Below are 26,602 nucleotides of genomic sequence, written 5' to 3'. Positions count from 1 at the left end.
TGACGAAAATGTATGTCATAGCCAGCCTTTGTGAAACATGATATACCCTTTCATCATGGTGATCTTGGGGGTCCTGTTAATTCACCTGCAAGATCAGCGACAGGAGCTAAGTGGGGTTGTAATGCACAGTCCCTCCTGCTACAACTGCTAGGACCAGAGAAAACTCTACATCAGGCTTTCAGCAATAAAGCATTCACTAGTTTGATCAGCTGATTTGCTCCCTATTCATCAATTCATCTTAAGAGATATCAACTACATCACGCAGTTCACGTTTAGCAGTGGTCTCCAGATGTTGCAAAACTACAAGGGATTCTCTACATTACTGTATACAGTGATCCCTCAACTTACAATGGCCTCAACATACAATAGTTTCAACATACAATGGCCTTTTCTGGACCATTGTAACTTGAAACCAGACTCAACATACAATGCTACTGACAGTCCAGATCTGTGAAACGTGTCAATGGCTGGAAGAACTGACCAATCAGAATGGACATTTACACCTGTACTACTGAAGTGTATGCACTGACTGTCTGGTAGCGCATCCCTACAGTACAGGGAGGTACTACATGTTGTGTACTCTTTACCTTTGGCTGTCCAGGCATGCTGTGAGTTGTAGTTTTGCAACAGCTGGAGGCACTCTGGATGGGAAACACTGACATAAACAGTGATTTACAGCTTCCAGCAGCTTTTTCTTACTTTTATATGTAAGGACTTGCTTTATCTATATTAGTTATCTACTTATTTTTATTTAAAGGGGTTCTCCACTGCCCTGCCTTCCGGAACTCCGCTCGCAGCGTCTGGAAGTTTATTACTCTGAACGCTGTGTGCGGGCTTCCGTGTTCGAGGCCTCATCCTCGTGACGTCACGCCCGCCCCCTCAACGAAAGCTGTCACGCTCCCTTCCCATAGACTTTCGTTGAGGGGGTGGGCGTGACGTCACAAGGGGGCGGCCTCAAACACGGAAGCCCGCACACAGCGTTCAGACTAATAAACTTCCGGAGGCTGCGAGCGGAGCTCCGGAAGGCAGGGCAGTGGAGAACCCCTTTAATACTCTTTTTCCTATTTTTGGATGACATTTTGGGGCTTCAAAACCAATTACCAGGTTTTCAATACAATGGTTTCAACTAGGGATCGACCGATATCGTTTTTTCAGGGCCGATACCGATACCGATAATCGGTGGAGGTTAGGGCCGATAGCCGATAACTTATACCAATATTCCGGTATAAGTTATCGGCTATTTAACCCCCTGCGACACCGCTGCAGATCATTGATTTAAAGCGGGCACTTTAAATCAATGATCTGCAGTGGCTTTAGCTGGGCCATAGGCTGTCGCCGCCACCCGCTTCTCTCCCCTACCTGTCAGGGTGGTCCGGGCCATTCATCCTTCCTTCCTGTAGTGTCCGGGTGCGTTCCGGGTTAAGAGTGAACCGGTCTGGGCTGTCCTTCTTCTCCGGCGGTCATCTTCCACACTCCGGGCAGGCTCCGGCCTAGTACGCTGCATAGACGCCGCTGCGCAGTGACGCCCGTGCGCAGCGACGCACCTGACGTCATGGCGTAGTGGCGTCTATGCAGTGTACTAAGCCGGAGCCTGCCCGGAGTGGAGAAGATGACCGCCGGAGAAGAAGGACAGCCCGGACCGGTTCACTCTTCACCCGGAACGCCCCCGGACACTACAGGAAGGAAGGATGGATGGCCCGGACCACCCCCATTACGGGTAAGTTAAATTTTTTTATTGACTCGGAGGGTGGGGGAGGGGCCCGACCGGTATAGCGGTATGGGCAAAAATCCATACCGGTATACCGCCCAGCATCACGGTGGGGGGTGCGGTGCGGTGGGTCGGGGGGGTGGTGCGGCGGGTCGGGTGGGGTGGCGGTCGCGGTGCGTGGGGGCGGGGCGGGGGGCGGGGCATTATCGGCTTATCGGCAAGGTAATTGCCAATACCGATAATGCCCAAAATCGTGATTATCGGCCGATAATATCGGCAATACTGATAATTGGTCGATCCCTAGTTTCAACATACAATGGTTGTCCTGGAACCAATTAATATTGTAACTTGAGGGACCACTGTCCATTTTTTCTTTGCATTTGCAGTACAGCTCATCTAGTTTAGCAGCGTTTCTATCACTGTCTATCAGTGAATGAATAAAAAGTCTATCCCTGACATAACTGATCGGTCAACTTACTTTGTATCTTGCAGCTGGTGCGTATCCGCATGTTCTGGAAGTCCATAAACATTTTCAAACCCGTGCAAAGTAAAATCCAGCCCCACAGACGAAGGATCTGTACAAAATAAAAAGAAGTGAAGCCAATTGTGATTGTATCAAGATCGGTGAAAGAAAATTCCTAGAGAAAAAAGCATTTTATCGTTACGTTTCAGGTCCAGAAAATCTGCAGAGTTTTCTTTCCACACTCCGAACAGATCCTATGGATAAAGATAAAAGGGCGTGTTATTAATAAATGAAAAAGCAAGATAATGCATCGTTGGGAATGTATATGCAAACATTGGATATGTAATGGATTGTACTAGTGTTTCCCAAAGGGAATCTGTCAGCAGCATCACCCGCACTTACCTGCTTGTCCTGCCTGTTAATGTGGGTGACGCCAATCAAAATAGTGTTTACTGTATCTTCCTCTGTGCCCACGTTTCCAATATATCACTAAAAATCCCAATATGTGAACTTGGACCTAGGGGCATTCTTAGCCCCAAGGTGCACTGGTTCTTCTTCCCGGCGGTCCCTGATTTACGCCCCCTCATCAATATTCCTACTCTCCCTCTTTTAGATCCCGCTCATCTTCTTTAGCAGTGGTGGTCTTGGAGGTGTGTTTGGGGTCATTATTATGTTGGATTACTGCCATGGTTTCCTCAATGAACTGTAGCTCCCCAGTCGCAGCAGCATATACTGGCCCAGACCATGACACTCCCACCGCCATGCTTGATTCTAGGCAAGGCACACGTTTCTTTGTACATGCAGACCAATTTGATCCAGTGTGTGGTGTATGGTCTGAGCACTAAAAGGCCGAGCACCCACCCCTAAACCTCTGCAGCAATGCTGGCAGAACTCATACGTCTGTTTTCAAATACAATATCAGGATATCGACCATGTAGAGGCCTGTTCTGTGAAACTGCTGTATGGTCTCGCCCACCAGGCTGAAGCTCAGTTTCTGAGTCCTTGGTAATTTTCTTATAGCCCAGGCCATCTTTATGTAGAACAACAATTCATTTTTTAGATATCGCGACTGTATATATAATGTGAGGGGTGGACTCACTTTTGGTACATACTGTATATATAATGTGAGGGGTGGACTCACTTATGGGAGATACTGTATATAATGTGAGGGGTGGACTCACTTATGGGAGATACTGTATATATAATGTGAGGGGTGGAGTCACTTATGGGATATACTGTATATAATGTGAGGGGTGGAGTCACTTATGGAATATACTGTATATAATGTGAGGGGTGGACTCACTTATGGGATATACTGTATATAATGTGAGGGGTGGAGTCACTTATGGGAGATATTGTATATATAATGTGAGGGGTGGACTCACTTATGGGAGATACTGTATATATAATGTGAGGGGTGGACTCACTTATGGGAGATACTGTATATATAATGTGAGGGGTGGACTCACTTATGGGATATACTGTATATAATGTGAGGGGTGGACTCACTTATAGGAGATACTGTATATAATGTGAGGGGTGGAGTCACTTATGGGAGATATTGTATATATAATGTGAGGGGTGGACTCACTTATGGGATATACTGTATATAATGTGAGGGGTGGACTCACTTATGGGATATACTGTATATAATGTGAGGGGTGGACTCACTTATGGGATATACTGTATATAATGTGAGGGGTGGACTCACTTATGGGATATACTGTATATAATGTGAGGGGTGGACTCACTTATGGGAGATACTGTATATAATGTGAGGGGTGGACTCACTTATGGGATATACTGTATATAATGTGAGAGGTGGAGTCACTTATGGGAGATACTGTATATAATGTGAGGGGTGGACTCACTTATAGGAGATACTGTATATATAATGTGAGGGGTGGACTCACTTATGGGAGATACTGTATATATAATGTGAGGGGTGGACTCACTTATTGTATATACTGTATATATAATGTGAGGGGTGGACTCACTTATGGGATATACTGTATATATAATGTGAGGGGTGGACTCACTTATGGGATATACTGTATATATAATGTGAGGGGTGGACTCACTTATGGGATATACTGTATATATAATGTGAGGGGTGGAATCACTTATGGGAGATACTGTAGATATAATGTGAGGGGTGGACTCACTTATAGGAGATACTGTATATAATGTGAGGGGTGGAGTCACTTATGGGAGATATTGTATATATAATGTGAGGGGTGGACTCACTTATGGGATATACTGTATATATAATGTGAGGGGTGGACTCACTTATGGGAGATACTGTATATATAATGTGAGGGGTGGAGTCACTTATGGGAGATACTGTATATAATGTGAGGGGTGGAGTCACTTATGGGATATACTGTATATATAATGTGAGGGGTGGACTCACTTATGGGATATACTGTATATAATGTGAGGGGTGGACTCACTTATGGGATATACTGTATATATAATGTGAGGGGTGGACTCACTTATAGGAGATACTGTATATACAATGTGAGGGGTGGAGTCACTTATGGGAGATACTGTATATATAATGTGAGGGGTGGACTCACTTATGGGAGATACTGTATATATAATGTGAGGGGTGGAGTCACTTATGGGAGATACTGTATATAATGTGAGGGGTGGACTCACTTATGGGAGATATTGTATATATAATGTGAGGGGTGGACTCACTTATGGGATATACTGTATATAATGTGAGGGGTGGACTCACTTATGGGATATACTGTATATATAATGTGAGGAGTGGACTCACTTATGGGATATACTGTATATATAATGTGAGGGGTGGACTCACTTATGGGAGATACTGTATATATAATGTGAGGGGTGGACTCACTTATGGGATATACTGTATATAATGTGAGGGGTGGACTCACTTATGGGATATACTGTATATAATGTGAGGGGTGGACTCACTTATAGGAGATACTGTATATATAATGTGAGGGGTGGACTCACTTATGGGATATACTGTATATATAATGTGAGGGGTGGACTCACTTATGGGATATACTGTATATAATGTGAGGGGTGGACTCACTTATGGGATATACTGTATATATAATGTGAGGGGTGGACTCACTTATGGGAGATACTGTATATATAATGTGAGGGGTGGACTCACTTATAGGAGATACTGTATATAATGTGAGGGGTGGAGTCACTCATGGGAGATATTGTATATATAATGTGAGGGGTGGACTCACTTATGGGATATACTGTATATATAATGTGAGGGGTGGACTCACTTATGGGAGATACTGTATATATAATGTGAGGGGTGGACTCACTTATGGGATATACTGTATATAATGTGAGGGGTGGAGTCACTTATGGGAGATACTGTATATAATGTGAGGGGTGGAGTCACTTATGGGATATACTGTATATATAATGTGAGGGGTGGACTCACTTATGGGAGATACTGTATATAATGTGAGGGGTGGACTCACTTATGGGATATACTGTATATATAATGTGAGGGGTGGAGTCACTTATGGGATATACTGTATATATATAGTGAGGGGTGGACTCTCTTATGGGAGATACTGTATATATAATGTGAGGGGTGGACTCACTTATGGGAGATACTGTATATATAATGTGAGGGGTGGACTCACTTATGGGATATACTGTATATATAATGTGAGGGGTGGAGTCACTTATGGGATATACTGTATATATAATGTGAGGGGTGGAGTCACTTATGGGATATACTGTATATATAATGTGAGGGGTGGACTCATTTATGGGAGATACTGTATATATAATGTGAGGGGTGGAGTCACTTATGGGATATACTGTATATATAATGTGAGGGGTGGACTCACTTATGGGAGATACTGTATATATAATGTGAGGGGTGGACTCACTTATGGGAGATACTGTATATATAATGTGAGGGGTGGACTCACTTATAGGAGATACTGTATATACAATGTGAGGGGTGGAGTCACTTATGGGAGATACTGTATATATAATGTGAGGGGTGGAGTCACTTATGGGAGATACTGTATATATAATGTGATGTGAGGGGTGGAGTCACTTATAGGAGATTCTGTATATATAATGTGAGGGGTGGACTCACTTATAGGAGATACTGTATATAATGTGAGGGGTGGACTCACTTATGGGATATACTGTATATATAATGTGAGGGGTGGACTCACTTATGGGAGATACTGTATATATAATGTGAGGGGTGGACTCACTTATGGGATATACTGTATATAATGTGAGGGGTGGAGTCACTTATGGGGGATACTGTATATAACATGTGAGGGGTGGACTCACTTATGGTATATACTGTATATATAATGTGAGGGGTGGACTCACTTATGGGAGATACTGTATATATAATGTGAGAGGTGGACTCACTTATAGGAGATACTGTATATATAATGTGAGGGGTGGACTCACTTATGGGATATACTGTATATAATGTGAGGGGTGGAGTCACTTATGGGAGATACTGTATATAATGTGAGGGGTGGAGTCACTTATGGGATATACTGGATATATAATGTGAGGGGTGGACTCACTTATGGGATATACTGTATATAATGTGAGGGGTGGAGTCACTTATGGGATATACTGTATATATAATGTGAGGAGTGGAGTCACTTATGGGAGATACTGTATATAATGTGAGGGGTGGACTCACTTATAGGAGATACTGTATATAATGTGAGGGGTGGACTCACTTATGGGAGATACTATATATATAATGTGAGGGGTGGACTCACTTATGGGAGATACTGCATATATACTGTGAGGGGTGGACTCACTTATGGGAGATACTGTATATATAATGTGAGGGGTGGACTCACTTAAGGGAGATACTGTATATATAATGTGAGGGGTGGACTCACTTATGGGATATACTGTATATATAATGTGAGGGGTGGAGTCACTTATGGGATATACTGTATATATAATGTGAGGGGTGGAGTCACTTATGGGATATACTGTATATATACTGTGAGGGGTGGACTTACCTATGGTATATACTGTATATAATGTGAGGGGTGGAGTCACTTATGGGATATACTGTATATATAATGTGAGGGGTGGACTCACTTATGGGAGATACAGTATATATACTGTGAGGGGTGGACTTACCTATGGTATATACTGTATATAATGTGAGGGGTGGAGTCACTTATGGGAGATACTGTATATATAATGTGAGGGGTGGACTCACTTATGGGAGATACTGTATATAATGTGAGGGGTGGACTCACTTATGGGAGATACTGTATATATAATGTGAGGGGTGGAGTCACTTATGGGAGATACTGTATATATAATGTGAGGGGTGGACTCACTTATGGGAGATACTGTATATATAATGTGAGGGGTGGACTCACTTATGGTATATACTGTATATATAATGTGAGGGGTGGACTCACTTATGGGAGATACTGTATATATAATGTGAGGGGTGGACTCACTTATGGGAGATACTGTATATAATGTGAGGGGTGGAGTCTCTTATGGGATATACTGTATATAATGTGAGGGGTGGACTCACTTATGGGATATACTGTATATATAATGTGAGGGGTGGAGTCACTTATGGGAGATACTGTATATAATGTGAGGGGTGGACTCACTTATGGGAGATACTGTATATATAATGTGAGGGGTGGACTCACTTATGGGATATACTGTATATATAATGTGAGGGGTGGACTCACTTATGGGATATACTGTATATATAATGTGAGGGGTGGACTCTCTTATGGGATATACTGTATATATAATGTGAGGGGTGGAGTCTCTTATGGGATATACTGTATATAATGTGAGGGGTGGACTCACTTATGGGATATACTGTATATAATGTGAGGGGTGGACTCACTTATGGGATATACTGTATATATAATGTGAGGGGTGGACTCACTTATGGGAGATACTGTATATATAATGTGAGGGGTGGAGTCACTTATGGGATATACTGTATATAATGTGAGGGGTGGACTCACTTATGGGAGATACTGTATATATAATGTGAGGGGTGGAGTCTCTTATGGGATATACTGTATATAATGTGAGGGGTGGACTCACTTATGGGATATACTGTATATAATGTGAGGGGTGGACTCACTTATGGGATATACTGTATATATAATGTGAGGGGTGGAGTCACTTATGGGATATACTGTATATATAATGTGAGGGGTGGACTCACTTATGGGAGATACTGTATATAATGTGAGGGGTGGAGTCACTTATGGGATATACTGTATATATAATGTGAGGGGTGGACTCACTTATGGGAGATACTGTATATATAATGTGAGGGGTGGAGTCACTTATGGGAGATACTGTATATATAATGTGAGGGGTGGAGTCACTTATGGGAGATACTGTATATATAATGTGAGGGGTGGACTCACTTATGGGAGATACTGTATATATAATGTGAGGGGTGGAGTCACTTATGGGAGATACTGTATATAATGTGAGGGGTGGAGTCACTTATGGGATATACTGTATATATAATGTGAGGGGTGGACTCACTTATGGGAGATACTGTATATATAATGTGAGGGGTGGAGTCACTTATGGGAGATACTGTATATAATGTGAGGGGTGGAGTCACTTATGGTATATACTGTATATATAATGTGAGGGGTGGACTCACTTATGGGAGATACTGTATATATTGTGAGGGGTGGACTCACTTATGGGAGATACTGTATATATAATGTGAGGGGTGGACTCACTTATGGGATATACTGTATATATAATGTGAGGGGTGGACTCATTTATGGGATATACTGTATATATAATGTGAGGGGTGGAATCACTTATGGGAGATACTGTATATATAATGTGAGGGGTGGACTCACTTATGGGAGATACTGTATATAATGTGAGGGGTGGACTCATTTATGGGAGATACTGTATATATAATGTGAGGGGTGGACTCATTTATGGGAGATACTGTATATATAAGGTGAGGGGTGGAGTCACTTATGGGATATACTGTATATATAATGTGAGGGGTGGAGTCACTTATGGGATATACTGTATATATAATGTGAGGGGTGGAGTCACTTATGGGATATACTGTATATATAATGTGAGGGGTGGAGTCACTTATGGGAGATACTGTATATAATGTGAGGGGTGGACTCATTTATGGGAGATACTGTATATATAATGTGAGGGGAGGACTCACTTATGGGATATACTGTATATATAATGTGAGGGGTGGACTCACTTATGGGATATACTGTATATATAATGTGAGGGGTGGAGTCACTTATGGGAGATACTGAATATAATGTGAGGGGTGGACTCACTTATGGGAGATACTGTATATATAATGTGAGGGGTGGAGTCACTTATTGGATATACTGTATATATAATGTGAGGGGTGGAGTCACTTATGGGAGATACTGTAGATCCTTCCATATAAAACATCCTACATTACAATAATGGCAGCCTTCAGCCATTTTCTTTGTGAGTTTAGTCTCTTCCAGTCCCCTGTAATACACAAAGAACAGAACTTAGAGAATGTTTAGGTTTACTGCAGACACAAGGCTTTAGGAGCGGTCTATTTCCTCTAAAAGCAACTGATTTTTCTAATTTAAAGGGGTTATCCAGGAATAGAAAAACAGAGCTAATTTCTTTCAAAAACGGCTCCCCGTCTGTCTCCAGGTTGGGTGTGGTTCTGCAGCTCAGTTCCATTAAAGTGAATGGAGCAAAGCTGTAATACCACACAGAACCTGGGGACAGACGTGGAGCAGTTTTGGAAAGAAATCAGCTCTGTTTTTCTATTTCTGGATAACCCCCTTTAAGGAGATCTGTCCGATGACTATGCTGCCTTACTACAGGTCTATAGTCTTAATAGCCAAAACCACCCAAAACTGTCTGATGTGCTCTTTTCCTTTTTTTAGTAATGCTATTAGCCATATGGCATAAAATGTAATCGCTTACATAGATCAGAATATTCAGCTGAAATATCCACTTTAAAGGGGTATTCCAGGAAAAAAGTGGCTCCAGAAAGTTAAACAGATTTGTAAATTACTTCTATTAAAAAAATCTTAATCCTTCCAATAATTATCAGCTGCTGAAGTTGAGTTGTTCTTTGCTGTCTGGCAACAGTGCTCTCTGCTGACATCTCTGTCTGTCTCGGGAACTGCACAGAGTAGAAGAGGTTTGCTATGGGGATTTGCTTCTTCTCTGGACAGTTCCCGAGACAGTTAAACAGATTTGTAAGTTATATATAAAGTGATGGGTGATGTCTGGCATTAGAGATGGGTCCTGATAGCCGCCAGGACCACCCAGCTATGACCTCAGCTCCTGAGCGCATCTCATAAAAGGGCAGTGGGACGCTGTCGTCCACAAGAGGTTAAAGGGGTACTCTGGTGGAAAACTTTTATTTATTTATTTATTTTTTTAAATCATCTGGTGCAAGAAACTTGAACAGATTCGTAAATTACTTCTATTAAAAAATCTTAATCCTTCCAGTACTTATTAGCTGCTGAATACTACAGAGGAAATTATTTTCTTTTTGGAACACAGTGCTCTCTGCTGACATCATGACCACAGTGCTCTCTGCTGACATCTCTGTCCATTTTTGATAAAAAATAAAAAAAAGGTTTTCCAACGTAGTACCCCTTTAAAGGTTGAATTGCGGAAGGTAGAAGTGATTCTCACTAGTAGAAAGATACAGCTACCGGAACTGCTGCAATCACTGGACTAGACAAGCAACACTGTCCTATACATAAGTCCTATACGGGTGCTACGTCCAGAAAATGTACAATTCCAAATATCCGAGCAGAAAGAAATGTAGACGGCACTCACCAGGATAGTAGCTTCAATCGCTTTATTTTTCTTTTGCAAACGTGTCGGATCAAGAGTGCAGTGTCAGGCTGGGTTCACAACACGTTTTTCAACTACGGTTCCCGCATATGTTTTCATTAGTGAAAACGTATGGAACGGTATCGAAAACGGTATACGGCACCCTGATGCATGCGGTTGCGTACGATTTGCTTGCAATACGGTTTTTAACAGTACTCCAAACCATGTTCAACCACGGTTTTGACTCCGGTTTAAAAACCGTACTGCAACCGCATACTTTTTTTTTTAAGATGGACGTCAATGGGAAACGCACATGTATACGGTTCCATACGGCGAAACTGTATGCGGTTTTTACTTTCCACATGTGCATTTGCATCCTAAAGTCCCCACCCAAGACCCCTCCCATTAAAAATGGACAGAATTTTCTAAAATTTATGTTTTGTTTTTTTTATAAAAACGGACGGAACTGTATGCACTTTTAAAAACAGTATACGGTTTAAAAACGCATGCGGTTTACTTTCCCATACTGTTCCATCCGTTTTTTTTCCCATACGGTTTTTGATAGAAATCGTATGGGCGAACCGTAGTTGAAAAACGTGATGTGAACCCAGCCTCAGACAGGTAGCATGGCGGAGACACCGGGGACCCAGCGCGGAGGTAACAGCGCGGAGAAGTGATTCTCCCGCCTACTGGTAGGTGATTTAGCTTTGCGCCTATAAAAGTACCTTTGCGCACAAAATAGTGACTTTTGACAAAAGTCGCAAATGATAAATACGTGAGCACTGCATGGTCAGAAAGAAAAAAAGTTCTACGAGTAGGAAAAAAAAGAGTGAAACTGTCTATATCAAAAGACGCATAAAAGTCGCTAAATATGCTGCTTGCGCCTGAACTGCGCCAAAACATAGACAAAAAAAAATGCTCTAAAAGCAATGATAAATCTCCCCCTTAGTGCAGTGGTCTACAAGCTAAGGACCTCCAGATGTTGCCAAACTACAACTCCCAGCATGCCCGGACAGCTTGTAGACCCCATTGTGCAGTGTTCTACAAGCTAAGGACCTCCAGATGTTGCAAAACTACAACTCCCAGCATGCTCGGACAGCTTGTAGACCCCGTAGTGCAGTGGTCTACAAGCTAAGAGCCTCCAGATGTTGCAAAACTACAACTCCCAGCAATCCCGGACAGTTTGTAGACCCCATAGTGGAGTGGTCTACAAGCTAAGGACCTCCAGATGTTGCAAAACTACAACTCCCAGCATGCCCGGACAGTTTGTAGACCCCGTAGTGCAGTGGTCTACAAGCTAAGGACCTCCAGATGTTGCAAAACTACAACTCCCGGCATGCTCGGACAGCTTGTAGACCCCGTAGTGCAGTGGTCTACAAGCTAAGAGCCTCCAGATGTTGCAAAACTACAACTCCCAGCATGCCCAGACAGCTTGTAGACCCCATAGTGCAGTGGTCTACAAGCTAAGGACCTCCAGATGTTGCAAAACTACAACTCCCAGCATGCCTGGACAGTTTGTAGACCCCATAGTGCAGTGGTCTACAAGCTAAGGACCTCCAGATGTTGCAAAACTACAAATCCCAGCATGCCTAGACAGCTTGTAGACCCCATAGTGCAGTGGTCTACAAGCTAAGGACCTCCAGATGTTGCAAAACTACAAATCCCAGCATGCCCGGACAGCTTGTAGACCCCGTAGTGCAGTGGTCTACAAGCTAAGGACCTCCAGATATTGCCAAACTACAACTCCCAGCATGCCCGGACAGCTTGTAGATCCCATAGTGCAGTGGTCTACAAGCTAAGGACCTCCAGATGTTGCAAAACTACAACTCCCAGCATGCCTGGACAGTTTGTAGACCCCATAGTGCAGTGGTCTACAAGCTAAGGACCTCCAGATGTTGCAAAACTACAAATCCCAGCATGCCCGGACAGCTTGTAGACCCCATAGTGCAGTGGTCTACAAGCTAAGGACCTCCAGATATTGCCAAACTACAACTCCCAGCATGCCCGGACAGCTTGTAGATCCCATAGTGCAGTGGTCTACAAGCTAAGAGCCTCCAGATGTTGCAAAACTACAACTCTCAGCATGCCTGGACAGCTTGTAGACCCCATAGTGCAGTGGTCTACAAGCTAAGAGCCTCCAGATGTTGCAAAACTACAACTCCCAGCATGTCTGGACAGCTTGTAGACCCCATAGTGCAGTGGTCTACAAGCTAAGGACCTCCAGATGTTGCAAAACTACAACTCCCAGCATGCCCGGACAGCTTGTAGACCCCATAGTGCAGTGTTCTACAAGCTAAGGACCTCCAGATGTTGCAAAACTACAACTCCCAGCATGCCTGGACAGCTTGTAGACCCCATAGTGCAGTGGTCTACAAGCTAAGAGCCTCCAGATGTTGCAAAACTACAACTCCCAGCATGGCTGGACAGCTTGTAGACCCCATAGTGCAGTGGTCTACAAGCTAAGGACCTCCAGATGTTGCAAAACTACAACTCCCAGCATGCCCGGACAGCTTGTAGATCCCATAGTGCAGTGGTCTACAAGCTAAGAGCCTCCAGATGTTGCAAAACTACAACTCTCAGCATGCCTGGACAGCTTGTAGACTCCATAGTGCAGTGGTCTACAAGCTAAGAGCCTCCAGATGTTGCAAAACTACAACTCCCAGCATGTCTGGACAGCTTGTAGACCCCATAGTGCAGTGGTCTACAAGCTAAGGACCTCCAGATGTTGCAAAACTACAACTCCCAGCATGCCCGGACAGCTTGTAGACCCCATAGTGCAGTGTTCTACAAGCTAAGGACCTCCAGATGTTGCAAAACTACAACTCCCAGCATGCCTGGACAGCTTGTAGACCCCATAGTGCAGTGGTCTACAAGCTAAGAGCCTCCAGATGTTGCAAAACTACAACTCCCAGCATGGCTGGACAGCTTGTAGACCCCATAGTGCAGTGGTCTACAAGCTAAGGACCTCCAGATGTTGCAAAACTACAACTCCCAGCATGCCCGGACAGCTTGTAGACCCCATAGTGCAGTGGTCTACAAGCTAAGGGCCTCCAGATGTTGCAAAACGACAACTCCCAGCATGCCCGGACAGCTTGTAGACCCCGTAGTGCAGTGGTCTACAAGCTAAGAGCCTCCAGATGTTGCAAAACTACAACTCTCAGCATGCCTGGACAGCTTGTAGACCTCATAGTGCAGTGGTCTACAAGCTAAGTACCTCCAGATGTTGCAAAACTACAACTCCCAGCATGCCCGGACAGCTTGTAGACCCCATAGTGCAGTGGTCTACAAGCTAAGGCCCTTCAGATGTTGCAAAACTACAACTCCCAGCATGCCCGGACAGCTTGTAGACCCCATAGTGCAGTGGTCTACAAGCTAAGAACCTCCAGATGTTGCAAAACTACAACTCCCAGCATGCCCGGACAGCTTGTAGACCCCATAGTGCAGTGGTCTACAAGCTAAGGGCCTCCAGATGTTGCAAAACTACAACTCCCAGCATGCCCGGACAGCCATCGGCTGTCCGGGCATGCAGGGAGTTGTAGTTTTGCAACATCTGGAGGGCCGCAGTTTGAAGACTACAGATATGGAGCAAACAAAAGTGAAATGTTCAGCATCTCCTACCTTTCCTTGGAAGGAGCGGCAGCATTCTCAAAGTATAATTGTCCTTGAGGATTAACACTGATCAGTTCCCTGTCCTCCTGGGTAACCAGCAGAGAGAACGGCTCGGCAGTGAGATGGATTTTACATGAGCTACTTGGTTGTTCTAGAACTAGACCGCCGGCCTCCAGGTTGGCGACGTTCAGCCTGTAAAATAATGCAGCCTTTTCAATGTGTTTCTGAAATTCATAATCATCAAAAAAGAAGCATCGGTACATTGGAACCCAAACCCCACCCCCACCCCCTGTCCGCTATGTGGATAGAGGAAAACTCTGCGAGTTACGAAAAACCCTTTAATTTGATTCTCCGAAATCTTTCCAATAATACAGAAATTATTCCTACTGTTCAGTATCTGGTTCCTTCACCAAAACATCAGGGACCTCAAATCTGGGCTTCAAAGGCGACTCCTCGTTTATCTTTATTCTTAGGATATTTCCTTCAACTGCAGTGATTTGTAGCTTTAATGGTACCTGCGGGAGAATTGAAGCAGTGTCACTATATATATATGTATATATATATATATATATATATATATATATATATATATATATATGACTACGTATAACTTTAGATCAGTGTTTCCCACCCTGTGTGGATTTGGCTGTCCAGGCATGCTTGGAGTTGTAGTTTTGCAACAGCTGGAGGCACACTGGCTGGGAAACACTGGTAAAGATGAGAAAATCTACCAGTCTTAGAAAGACACATTACCCAATAAAGGGGTATTCCGGTGGAAATTATTATTATTTTTTTTAATCAACTGGTGCCAGAAAGTTAAACAGATTTGTAAATTACTTCTATAAAAAAAATCTTAATCCTTTCAGTACTTATTAGCTGCTGAATACTACAGAGGAAATTTTCTTCTGCTCTCTGCTGACATCTCTGTCCATTTTAGGAACTGTCCAGAGTAGCATATGTTTGCTATGGGGATTTTCTCCTACTTTGGACAGTTCATTTTTCGGTAAAAATGACACCTTATCTTTATTCTGTAGGTCCATACGGTTAAAATGATACCCTACTTATATAGGTTTGATTTTGTCGCACTTCTGTAAAAAATCACAACTTCATGCAGGAAAATGTATACGTTTAAAATTGTCATCTTCTGACCCCTATAACTTTTTTATTTTTCCGCGTACGGGGCGGTATGAGGGCTCATTTTTTGCGCCGTGATCTGAAGTTTTAGCGGTACCATTTATGTATTGATCTGACTTTTTGATCGCTTTTTATTCATTTTTTCATTATATAAAAAGTGACCAAAAATACGCTATTTTGGACTTTGGAATATTTTTGCGCATAAGCCATTGACCGTGCGGTTTAATTAATGATATATTTTTATAATTCGGACATTTCCGCACTCGGCGATACCACATATGTTTATGTTTATTTTTATTTACACAGGTTTTTTTTTTTTTTTTAAATGGGAAAAGGGGGGTGATTCAACCTTTTTTTTAGGAAAGGGGTTAAATGATCCTTATTAACTTTTTTTTTCACTTTTTTTTTGCAATGTTATAGCTCCCATAGGGACCTATAACACAGCACACACCTGTCTTTTACATTGATCAATGGTTTCTCATAGGAAACCATTGATCAATGATTCTGCCGCCTGACTGCTCATACCTGGATCTCAGGCACTGAGAAGTCATTCGGCCATCGGACAGCATGGAGGAAGGTAGGGACCCTACTGCTGTCTTTACAGCTGTTCGGGATGCCATGACGTCACAAGCTTGGCTGTGACGTCACAAACGGGGCGTGGGTGTGACGCCACGAGCCTCTGGCGCTGCACCCGAAGCTCTAAATGAATGCAAGGTGCCGCAGGGAGATCGCGGGGGTCCTGCCTTTGGATAGGGGGATAAGATGTCTAGGGGTGGAGTACCCCTTTAAGGAGGATGTCTTTATGGCAAGAGTTGGTACTGTGCGATTTAAGTGACAGATGCTCGTTAATGTTATCCTACTATGTTTAAAACCTAGAGATGAATGGACAATATTCAACCAAATCCTCTAATTTATCTGAATCATCAAAAAAAAATATGTACTTTTAGTCAAGTATAATCCCTTATTTGATTTTAGCAAATCACATCCCTTAAACAACATAAAAGAGTTATGTGACTAGGATTTTACATGTTATGTCTCACCCGGGTTGTGATGACACACTTTAGCATAGACGCGCTACTCTAACAATAACTGAAGGCCACATAGCTAACCACTACAATTTCCTACACTAAAATATGAGAGCTCATACGGGGCTTTCCAGATGGGTCACATACTACCTAGATTTGACACCCACACTGATTCTTGAGGGTGCGTTCACACGCTCTCTGTTTTTGCGGGTTTTCCCGCAGCGTATTTGAAAGGGGCGGGCTCTTTTCGGCTGTCCATAGCAGATTGTCCGCGGCGGAATTTACGCTGCGGAAAATCCGCCGCAGTCCCTACTGACTTCAATGGGGCTTGCGGCGGATTTTCTGCAGCGTAAATTCTGCCGCGGACAATCTGCTATGGACAGCCCTGAAGAGCCCGCCCCTTTCTAATACGCTGCGGAAAACCCGCAAAAACAGAGAGCGTGTGAACGCACCCTAAATGGGCACTGTCCGATATAATAACTTTTTTAGATGTTGTAAATCTTGGCAAAACATTAACCTTTCTTATATACCGTATTTTTCGCCATATAAGACGCTCCGGCATATAAGACGCACCCAATATTAAAGGATGAAAATCTAGAAAAAAAAGATTCTGAACCTTCAACCTGCGGACCTCCAGATGTTGCAAAACTACAACTCCCAGCATGCCCGGACAGCCAACGGCTGTCCGGGCATACTGGGAGTTGTAGTTTTGCAACATCTGGAGGTCCGCAGGTTGGAGACCACTGGTATAGGAGGTAATACTCACGTGTCCCTGCTGTTTCGGACCCGTCACCACTGCCCTGGATGTTGCTCTCCATTGCTGTTGCCGCGTCCCTGGGGTGTCCCCGTCGCTCCGGAACGTCTCTGCTACGCACGCCGATACGCATGCCGCTACGCACGCTGCTCCTATTGGATGACGGGACGGTGTGCGCGATGACGAAGGAGAGCGCTGGCCATGCAGGGGATCCCGGCCCGGAGCAGACACCCAGGAGGCAGGTAAGGTCCCTCCCGGTCTCCTGTAAGCTGTTCGGGACGCTGTGATTTCAGGGACCAGTTGATCTGAATTTTTTTCCCCCTCCGGAGTACCCCTTTAAAGAGGTACTCCACTGGAAAAAATTTTTTTTTTATTAACTGGTGCCAGAAAGTTCAACAGATCTGTAAATTACTTCTATTAAAAAATCCTAATCCTTCCAGTACTTATCAGATGCTGTATGATCCACAGGAAGTTTTTTTTTTCCTTATGAATTTCCTTTCTACCTGACCACATTGCTCTCTGCTGACACCTATGTCCATTTTAGCAACTGTCCAGAGTAGGAGAGCAAATCCCCATAGAAAGCCTATCCTAATCTGGACAGTTCCTAAAATGGACATAGGTGTCAGCAGAGAGCACTGTGGTCAGACAGAAAGGAAATTCAAAAAGAAAATAACTTCCTGTTGATCATAACAGCAGCTGATAAGTACTGGAAGGATTAAGATTTTTTCATGGAAGTAATTTACAAATCTGTTTAACTTTCTGGCACCAGTGGAGTACCCCTTTAAAGCTTCCAATATACTTATATAAAAGGACTATACTAACAAGTAAATGTGAGAACCAAAATCTTTTAACCCTCTCCTTACCACCCCCTTTTCCACAATTTTTACCCCTTCTTGGTTACCGTAAATGTAAAAAGAAGATTTTATTTTCCTTACGAAAAACAGTTAATGGAAAAAAAAGACCCATGACGAAAACAGCAACGACATTCAGGTGATAGTCCAGGAACATAATGATGTTATATACTAACCTGTGCTTCCTCATGGACGAGCTTTACAGTGACAATGCCATTCTCTATATTCAGTGTGTCCAACTGAGCAGAGTATGGGGACCGTTCAGGATGAAAGAGCTTCTGTCTCCTGAATATACAGACATTATTGTAAAAACCTGTACCTCTAAAAACTAAAGATGAAAATCTCAAGACAGTACAGAAATTTGACTTTTTATATTATTATATTTATTATTATACTTTTTATATTACTATTATTTTAGGTGTTTGGCAGCCTTTGCATGTTAAAGGGGTTCTCCAGGAAAAAACTTTTTTTTTTTATATCAACTGGCTCCAGAAAGTTATCAGATTTGTAAATTACTTCTATTAAAAAATCTTAATCCTTTCAGTACTTATGAGCTTCTGAAGTTAAGGTTGTTCTTTCCTGTCTAAGTGCTCTCTGATGACACCTGTCTCGGGAAACGCCCAGTTTAGAAGAAAATCCCCATAGCAAACCTCTTCTAAACTGGGCGGTTCCCTAGACACGTGTCATCAGAGAGCACTTAGACAGAAAAGAACAACCTTAAAGGGGTTATCCAGGAAAAAACTTATATATATATATATATATATATATATATATATATATTAACTGGCTCCAGAAAGTTAAACAGATTTGTAAATTACTTCTATTAAAAAATCTTAATCCTTTCATTACTTATGAGCTTCTGAAGTTAAGGTTGTTCTTTTCTGTCTATGTACTCTCTGATGACACGTGTCTCGGGAACCGCCCAGTTTAGAAGAAAATCCCCATAGCAAACCTCTTCTAAACTGGGCAGTTCCCGAGACACGTGTCATCAGAGAGCACTTAGATAGAAAAGAACAACCTTAAAGGGGTTATCCAGGAAAAAACTTTTTTTTTTATATATCAACTGGCTCCAGAAAGTTAAACAGATTTGTAAATTACTTCTATTAAAAAATCTTAATCCTTTCAGTACTTATGAGCTTCTGAAGTTAAGGTTGTTCTTTTCTGTCTAAGTGCTCTTTGATGACACGTGTCTCGGGAAACCCCCAGTTTAGAAGCAAATCCCCATAGCAAACCTCTTCTAAACTGGGCGTTTCCCGAGACACGTGTCATCAGAGAGACAGAAAAGAACAATTCAACTTCAGAAGCTCATAAGTACTGAAAGGATTAAGATTTTTTAATAGAAGTAATTTACAAATCTGTTTAACTTTCTGGAGCCAGTTGATATATAAAAAAATATTTTTTTTCCTGGATAACCCCTTTAATGTGAGTGAGTTGGGCCTCCATAATTGAATATGCTTGTTTAATTCAAAAACTTTTATAACTATGCCAGTGTTTCCTAACCAGGGTGCCTCCAGCAGTTGCAAAACTACAACTCCCAGCATGCCCGGACAGCCATTGGCTGTCCGGGCATGCTGGGAGTTGTAGTTTTGCATCAGCTGGAGGCACCCTGGTTTGGAAACACTGACGTATGCACTAGATTTACTAGATATACAGGAAACTCTTGACTTGACTGCTAGGGTCAATGATTGGTTTCAGTGGTCACATGCAGGGTGCCTGAATATTAAATGGGCACTGTCAGATCGAAAAACTTTTTATGTGTTGTTACTGATGAAAATTATTTTATATTTTAATATTTAATAAATAAAATGGCTCCTGAAAATCCCACCACTAGGGGTCCCTATACCTACTGGGACATTAACCAGTCCTTCCTTACCATCAGGCTTGTCCATGAGTCATGGACAAGAGATGACACATGAACATGGAAAAGAGGGATTTGTATAATATAGGTGATAGAGGCATAAAAATGTAATGTACCCGGGCAGGAATAGGTACATATTAGTAACATATTATGTCTTTTTTTTTTTTTTTTTGTGGGATCTGACAGGTACTCTTTAAACATTTTTATATAATGTAGAAAATACCATTTGGTGGCCACAGTACAAAGGTCCACGGCTGCGTCCTGCCTGGAGACATGGGGTGGGATGCCAGGGAGAGTATATTAGTTTGGTACCTCTTCCAGTGGGTGGCACCCAAGATTATAGGAAGGGGCAACGGACAAGAGTGTGTGAATATGTGTGACAGGGGGTAAAGACTTCTGAAGTCATGTTACATAGTAATATAGTAAAATAGTCCATAAGGTTGAATAAAGACCAGAGTCCATCAAGTTCAACCTATATCCCTAATGAGTCCCTACTGAGCTGATCCAGAGGAAGGCAAAAAACCCTCATACTAGAGGTAAAAATTCCTTCCCGATTCCAAATATGGCATCAGAATAAATCCCTGGATCAATGTTCTGTCCCTATAAATCTATTATACATAACCTGTAATGTTATTCAGACCCCTATTGAATTATTTTACAGAGTTCACCATGACCACCTCCTCCGGGAGAGAATTCCACAGTCTCACTGCTCTTACAGTAAAGAACCCCCGTCTGTGCTGGTGTAGAAACCTTCTTTCCTCTAAACGTAGAGGATGCCCCCTTGTTATAGATACAGTCCTGGGTATAAATAGGTCATGGAGAGATCTCTGTACTGTCCCCTGATATATTTATACATAGTAATTAGGTCGCCCCTAAGCCTTCTTTTTTCTACACTAAATAACCCTAATTCTGATAATCTTTCTGGGTACTGTAGTCCTCCCACTCCAGGACCCCAGCGATCTGACATCTTATCCCCTATCCTAGAGGCGGAGTTCCCCTTTAAGGATAGCAGCCGGACTTACCAGGTGTGAAGCGCCCTCAGCTTGTGAACGCGCTACATACACACCCGACCGTGACTGGGGCGTACACCCTGTGTCATCTAGAGGTTAAAGTGGATCATGAACTCACTGTTTCTGGCAGTCAGTTTGAATGTTTACACCAAACAACTTGTATGTCCTCATTGTATTTTAGAGAGTTGCAGTTAGAGATATTTCACAACTATTCACCAATACACACAATGGGGTTCATGTACTATTGTGTTTCCGTTCAAATATTGGTGAAAAAAGTATGGGAAAATGCATTTCACTCTACAGTAACCCCCCGACCTGCGATGGCCCCGACATATGATAAAATCGACATACGATGCTTTTATATGTCGGGGCCATCGCATTAACTGCTATACGACAGCGCAAAATGCTTAACCCCTTAAGGACCAGGCCATTTTATACCTTAAGGACCGGAGCGTTTTTTGCAATTCTGACCACTGTCACTTTAAACATTAATAATTCTGGAATGCTTTTAGTTATCATTCTGATTCCGAGATTGTTTTTTCGTGACATATTCTACTTTAACTTAATGGTAAAATTTTATGGTAACTTGCATCCTTTCTTGGTGAAAAATCCCAAAATTTGATGAAAAAAATGAAAATTTTGCATTTTTCTAACTTTGAAGCTCTCTGCTTGTAAGGAAAATGGATATTCAAAATATATTTTTTTGGGGTTCACATATACAATATGTCTACTTTATGTTTGCATCATAAAATTTATGAGTTTTTACTTTTGGAAGACACCAGAGGGCTTCAAAGTTCAGTAGCAATTTTGAAATTTTTCACAAAATTTTCAAACTCACTATTTTTCAGGGACCAGTTCAGTTTTGAAGTGGATTTGAAGGGTCTTCATATTAGAAATACCCCATAAAAGACCCCATTATAAAAACTACACCCCCTAAAGTATTCAAAAAAACATTCAGTAAGTGTATTAACCCTTTAGGTGTTTCACAGGAATAGCAGCAAAGTGAAGGAGAAAATTCAAAATCTTCATTTTTTACACTCGCATGTTCTTGTAGACTCAATTTTTGAATTTTTGCAAGGGATAAAAAGGAAAAAATTTTTACTTGTATTTGAAACCCAATTTCTCTCGAGTAAGCACATACCTCATATGTCTATGTTAATTGTTCGGCGGGCGCAGTAGAGGGCTCAGAAGGGAAGGAGCGACAAATGGTTTTTGGGGGGCATGCCGCATTTAGGAAGCCCCTTTGGTGCCAGGACAGCAAAAAAAAAACACATGGCATACCATTTTGGAAACTAGACCCCTCAGGGAACGTAACAAGGGGTAAAGTGAACCTTAATACCCTACAGGTATTTCACGACTTTTGCATATGTAAAAAAAATATATATTTTTTTTACCTAAAATGCTTGGTTTCCCAAAAATTTTACATTTTTAAAAAGGGTAATAGCAGAAAATACCCCCCAAAATTTGAAGCCCAATTTCTCCCGATACAGAAAACACCTCGCATGGGGGTGAAAAGTGCTCTGCTGGTGCACTACAGGTCTCAGAAGAGAAGGAGTCACATTTGGCTTTTTGAAAGCAAATTTTGCTCTGGGGGCATGCCGCATTTAGGAAGCCCCTATGGTGCCAGAACAGAAAAAAAAAAACACATGGCATACCATTTTGGAAACTAGACCCCTCGGGGAACGTAACAAGGGGTAATGTGAACCTTAATACGCTACAGGTGTTTCACGACTTTTGCATATGTAAAAAAATATATTTTTTTTTTACCTAAAATGCTTGGTTTCCCAAAATTTTTACAATTTTAAAAAGGGTAATAGCAGAAAATACCCCCCAAAATTTGAAGCCCAATTTCTCCCGATTCAGAAAACACCCCATATGGGTGTGAAAAGTGCTCTGCTGGCGCACTACAGGTCTCAGAAGAGAAGGAGTCACATTTGGCTTTTTGAAAGTGAATTTTGCTCTGGGGGCATGCCGCATTTAGGAAGCCCCTATGGTGCCAGGACAGCAAAAAAAAAACACATGGCATACCATTTTGGAAACTAGACCCCTCGGGGAACGTAACAAGGGGTAATGTGAACCTTAATACCCTACAGGTGTTTCACGACTTTTGCATATGTAAAAAAATATATATTTTTTTTACCTAAAATGCTTGGTTTCCCAAAATTTTTACAATTTTAAAAAGGGTAATAGCAGAAAATACCCCCCAAAATTTGAAGCCCAATTTCTCCCGATTCAGAAAACACCCCATATGGGTGTGAAAAGTGCTCTGCTGGCGCACTACAGGTCTCAGAAGAGAAGGAGTCACATTTGGCTTTTTGAAAGCGAATTTTGCTCTGGGGGCATGCCGCATTTAGGAAGCCCCTATGGTGCCAGGACAGCAAAAAAAAAAACACATGGCATACTATTTTGGAAACTAGACCCCTCGGGGAACGTAACAAGGGGTAATTTGAACCTTAATACCCTACAGGTGTTTCACGACTTTTGCATATGTAAAAAAATATATATTTTTTTTACCTAAAATGCTTGTTTTCCCCAAAATTTTACATTTTTTAAAAGGGTAATAGCAGAAAATACCCCCCAAAATTTGAAGCCCAATTTCTCCCGAGTACGGCGATACCCCATATGTGGCCCTAAACTGTTGCCTTGAAATACGACAGGGCTCCAAAGTGAGAGCGCCATGCGCATTTGAGGCCTAAATTAGGGACTTGCATAGGGGTGGACATAGGGGTATTCTACGCCAGTGATTCCCAAACAGGGTGCCTCCAGCTGTTGTAAAACTCCCAGCATGCCTGGACAGTCAACGGCTATCTGGCAATACTGGGAGTAGTTGTTTTGCAACAGCTGGAGGCTCCGTTTTGGAAACAGTGGCGTACCAGACGTTTTTCATTTTTATTGGGGAGGGGGGTTGTATAGGGGTATGTGTATATGTAGTGTTTTTTACTTTTTATTTTATTTTGTGGTAGTGTAGTGTAGTGTTTTTAGGGTACAGTCGCACGGGCGGGGGGTTCACAGTAGTTTCTCGCTGGCAGTTTGAGCTACGGCAGAAAATTTGACGCAGCTCAAACTTGCAGCCGGATACTTACTGTAATCCTCCGCCCATGTGAGTGTACCCTGTACGTTCACATAGGGGGGGGGAACATCCAGCTGTTGCAAAACTACAACTCCCAGCATGTACGGTCTATCAGTGCATGCTGGGAGTTGTAGTTTTGCAACCGCTGGAGGCTCCGTTCTGGAAACAGTGGCGTACCAGACGTTTTTCATTTTTATTGGGGAGGGGGGCTGTGTAGGGGTATGTGTATATGTAGTGTTTTTTACTTTTTATTTTATTGTGTGTTAGTGTAGTGTTTTTAGGGTACAGTCGCACGGGCGGGGGGTTCACAGTAGTTTCTCGCTGGCAGTTTGAGCTGCGGCAGAAATTTTGCCGTACCTCAAACTTGCAGCCGGATACTAACTGTAATCCTCCGCCCATGTGAGTGTACCCTGTACATTCACATTGGGGGGGGGGGGGAACATCCAGCTGTTGCAAAACTACAACTCCCAGCATGTACGGTCTATCAGTGCATGCTGGGAGTTGTAGTTTTGCAACAGCTGGAGGCACACTGGTTGTGAAACACCGAGTTTGGTAACAAACTCAGTGTTTTGCAACCAGTGTGCCTTCAGCTGTTGCAAAAGCTACAACCCCCAGCATGTACGGACAGCGGAAGGGCATGCTGGGTGTTGTAGTTATGCAACAGCTGGAGGCATACTACTTTGGCTGGGGATGCTGGGGATTGTAGTTATGCAACAGCTGGAGACACACTGGTTTACTACTTAACTCAGTGTGCCTTCAGCTGTTGCAAAACTACAACTCTCAGCAGTCACCGACAGCCAACGGGCATGCTGGGAGTTGTAGTTATGCAACCACCAGATGCACCACTACAACTCCCAGCATGCACTTTAGCTGATTGTGCAAGCTGGGAGTTGTAGTTACACAACAGCTGAAGGTACACTTTTCCATAGAAAGAATGTGCCTCCAGCTGTTGCAAAACTACAAGTCCCAGCATGCCCATAAGGGCATGCTGGGAGTTGTGGTGGTCTGCCTCCTGCTGTTGCATAACTACAGCTCCCAGCATGCCCTTTTTGCATGCTGGGAGCTGTTGCTAAGCAACAGCAGGAGGCTGTCACTCACCTCCAACGATCCTCGCCGCACAGGTCAGTCCCTCGTCGTCTCCGCCGCCGCCGCTGCTCCTGGGGCCCCGATCCCAACAGGGACGCCGGGGATCGGGGTCCCCAGCACCGGGGGTCGTCTTCCCGCACCCGCTCACGTCCTCCGGAAGAGGGGCGGAGCGGGTTGCGGGAGTGACACCCGCAGCAGGCGCCCTGATTGGTCGGCCGGTAATCCGGCCGACGAATCAGGGCGATCGTGAGGTGGCACCAGTGCCACCTCACCCCTGCTGGCTCTGGCTGATCGGGGCCGTCTCTGACGGCCCCGATCAGCCAATAATTCCGGGTCACCGGGTCACTGGAGACCCGATTGACCCGGAATCCGCCGCAGATCGCTGGACTGAATTGTTCAGCGATCTGCGGCCATCGCCGACATGGGGGGTCATAATGACCCCCCTGGGCGATATGCCCCGATGCCTGCTGAACGATTTCAGCAGGCATCGGGGACCGGCTCCGCTCCAGATGGTTGCGGGGGGCCGGTAAAACACATGACGTTCTCATACGTCATGTGTCCTTAAGGACTCGGAAATGGAGACGTATGAGAACGTCATGTGTCCTTAAGGGGTTAAGCTGCTGTCGGATAGTAGTTTAAGCATCCCTGGCAGGTTCGCTTACCTATTCCCGATGCTCCGGGTCCACTTCACGATCCTCCGGTGTCTTGCGCATCTTCTCCAGGGTCCGGGCCTTGCTTTCCGGCGTCGTTATTACGTCACTACGCACGCCGCGCCGGCGCAGCAATGTAATAACGTCACCAGAAAGCGAGGCCCGGACACCGGAGAAGATGTGGAAGAAGCCGGAGGATCGCGAAGAAGACACCGGAGCAGCGGGACAGCATCGGGAGCCCCTGTGACAGCATCGGGAGCGGTGAGGACCTGGTGCGGAGCGGCGGGGGCAGGTGAGTACAGCTTCCTATACTTTACATTGCACGGATCCCTCAACATACGATGGATTCGACAAATGATGGGTCGTTTGAAACGAATTACCATCGTATATTGAGGGACCACTGTATTTATTAAAGTAGTGCACAAAAGTTTAACTATTTTGAGTACTTTATGACTTTTTATTCAAAAAGGGGGGAGGGGTGGGGGTCTTTAGAAAAAGGAAAACATCAGGCCCTATATGTCCCACCATTGTTCA

At 43.4% G+C, this 26,602-nt stretch overlaps 1 protein-coding gene across 1 annotated transcript in view; it reads right to left on the bottom strand.

Moving 5' to 3' along the window:
• GANC (glucosidase alpha, neutral C) overlaps positions 1–26,602 on the bottom strand; it is a 79,955-nt gene that overhangs the window by 42,332 nt on the left and 11,021 nt on the right. Inside the window, exons 5-11 of the mRNA XM_056545037.1 lie at positions 18,571–18,679; positions 15,018–15,145; positions 14,640–14,822; positions 9,644–9,701; positions 3,070–3,201; positions 2,374–2,425; positions 2,187–2,283 (exon numbers count right to left, since the gene is read on the bottom strand). Of these exons, the coding sequence (XP_056401012.1) occupies positions 2,187–2,283; positions 2,374–2,425; positions 3,070–3,201; positions 9,644–9,701; positions 14,640–14,822; positions 15,018–15,145; positions 18,571–18,679 (759 nt within the window). The remainder of the gene's footprint in view (positions 1–2,186; positions 2,284–2,373; positions 2,426–3,069; positions 3,202–9,643; positions 9,702–14,639; positions 14,823–15,017; positions 15,146–18,570; positions 18,680–26,602) is intronic.

Source organism: Hyla sarda, chromosome 11, assembly GCF_029499605.1.
Source record: "Hyla sarda isolate aHylSar1 chromosome 11, aHylSar1.hap1, whole genome shotgun sequence".
Taxonomy (NCBI): Eukaryota; Metazoa; Chordata; class Amphibia; order Anura; family Hylidae; genus Hyla; species Hyla sarda.
Note: the sequence above shows the minus strand (reverse complement) of the source record. Positions and strands in the feature narration are given on the sequence as shown.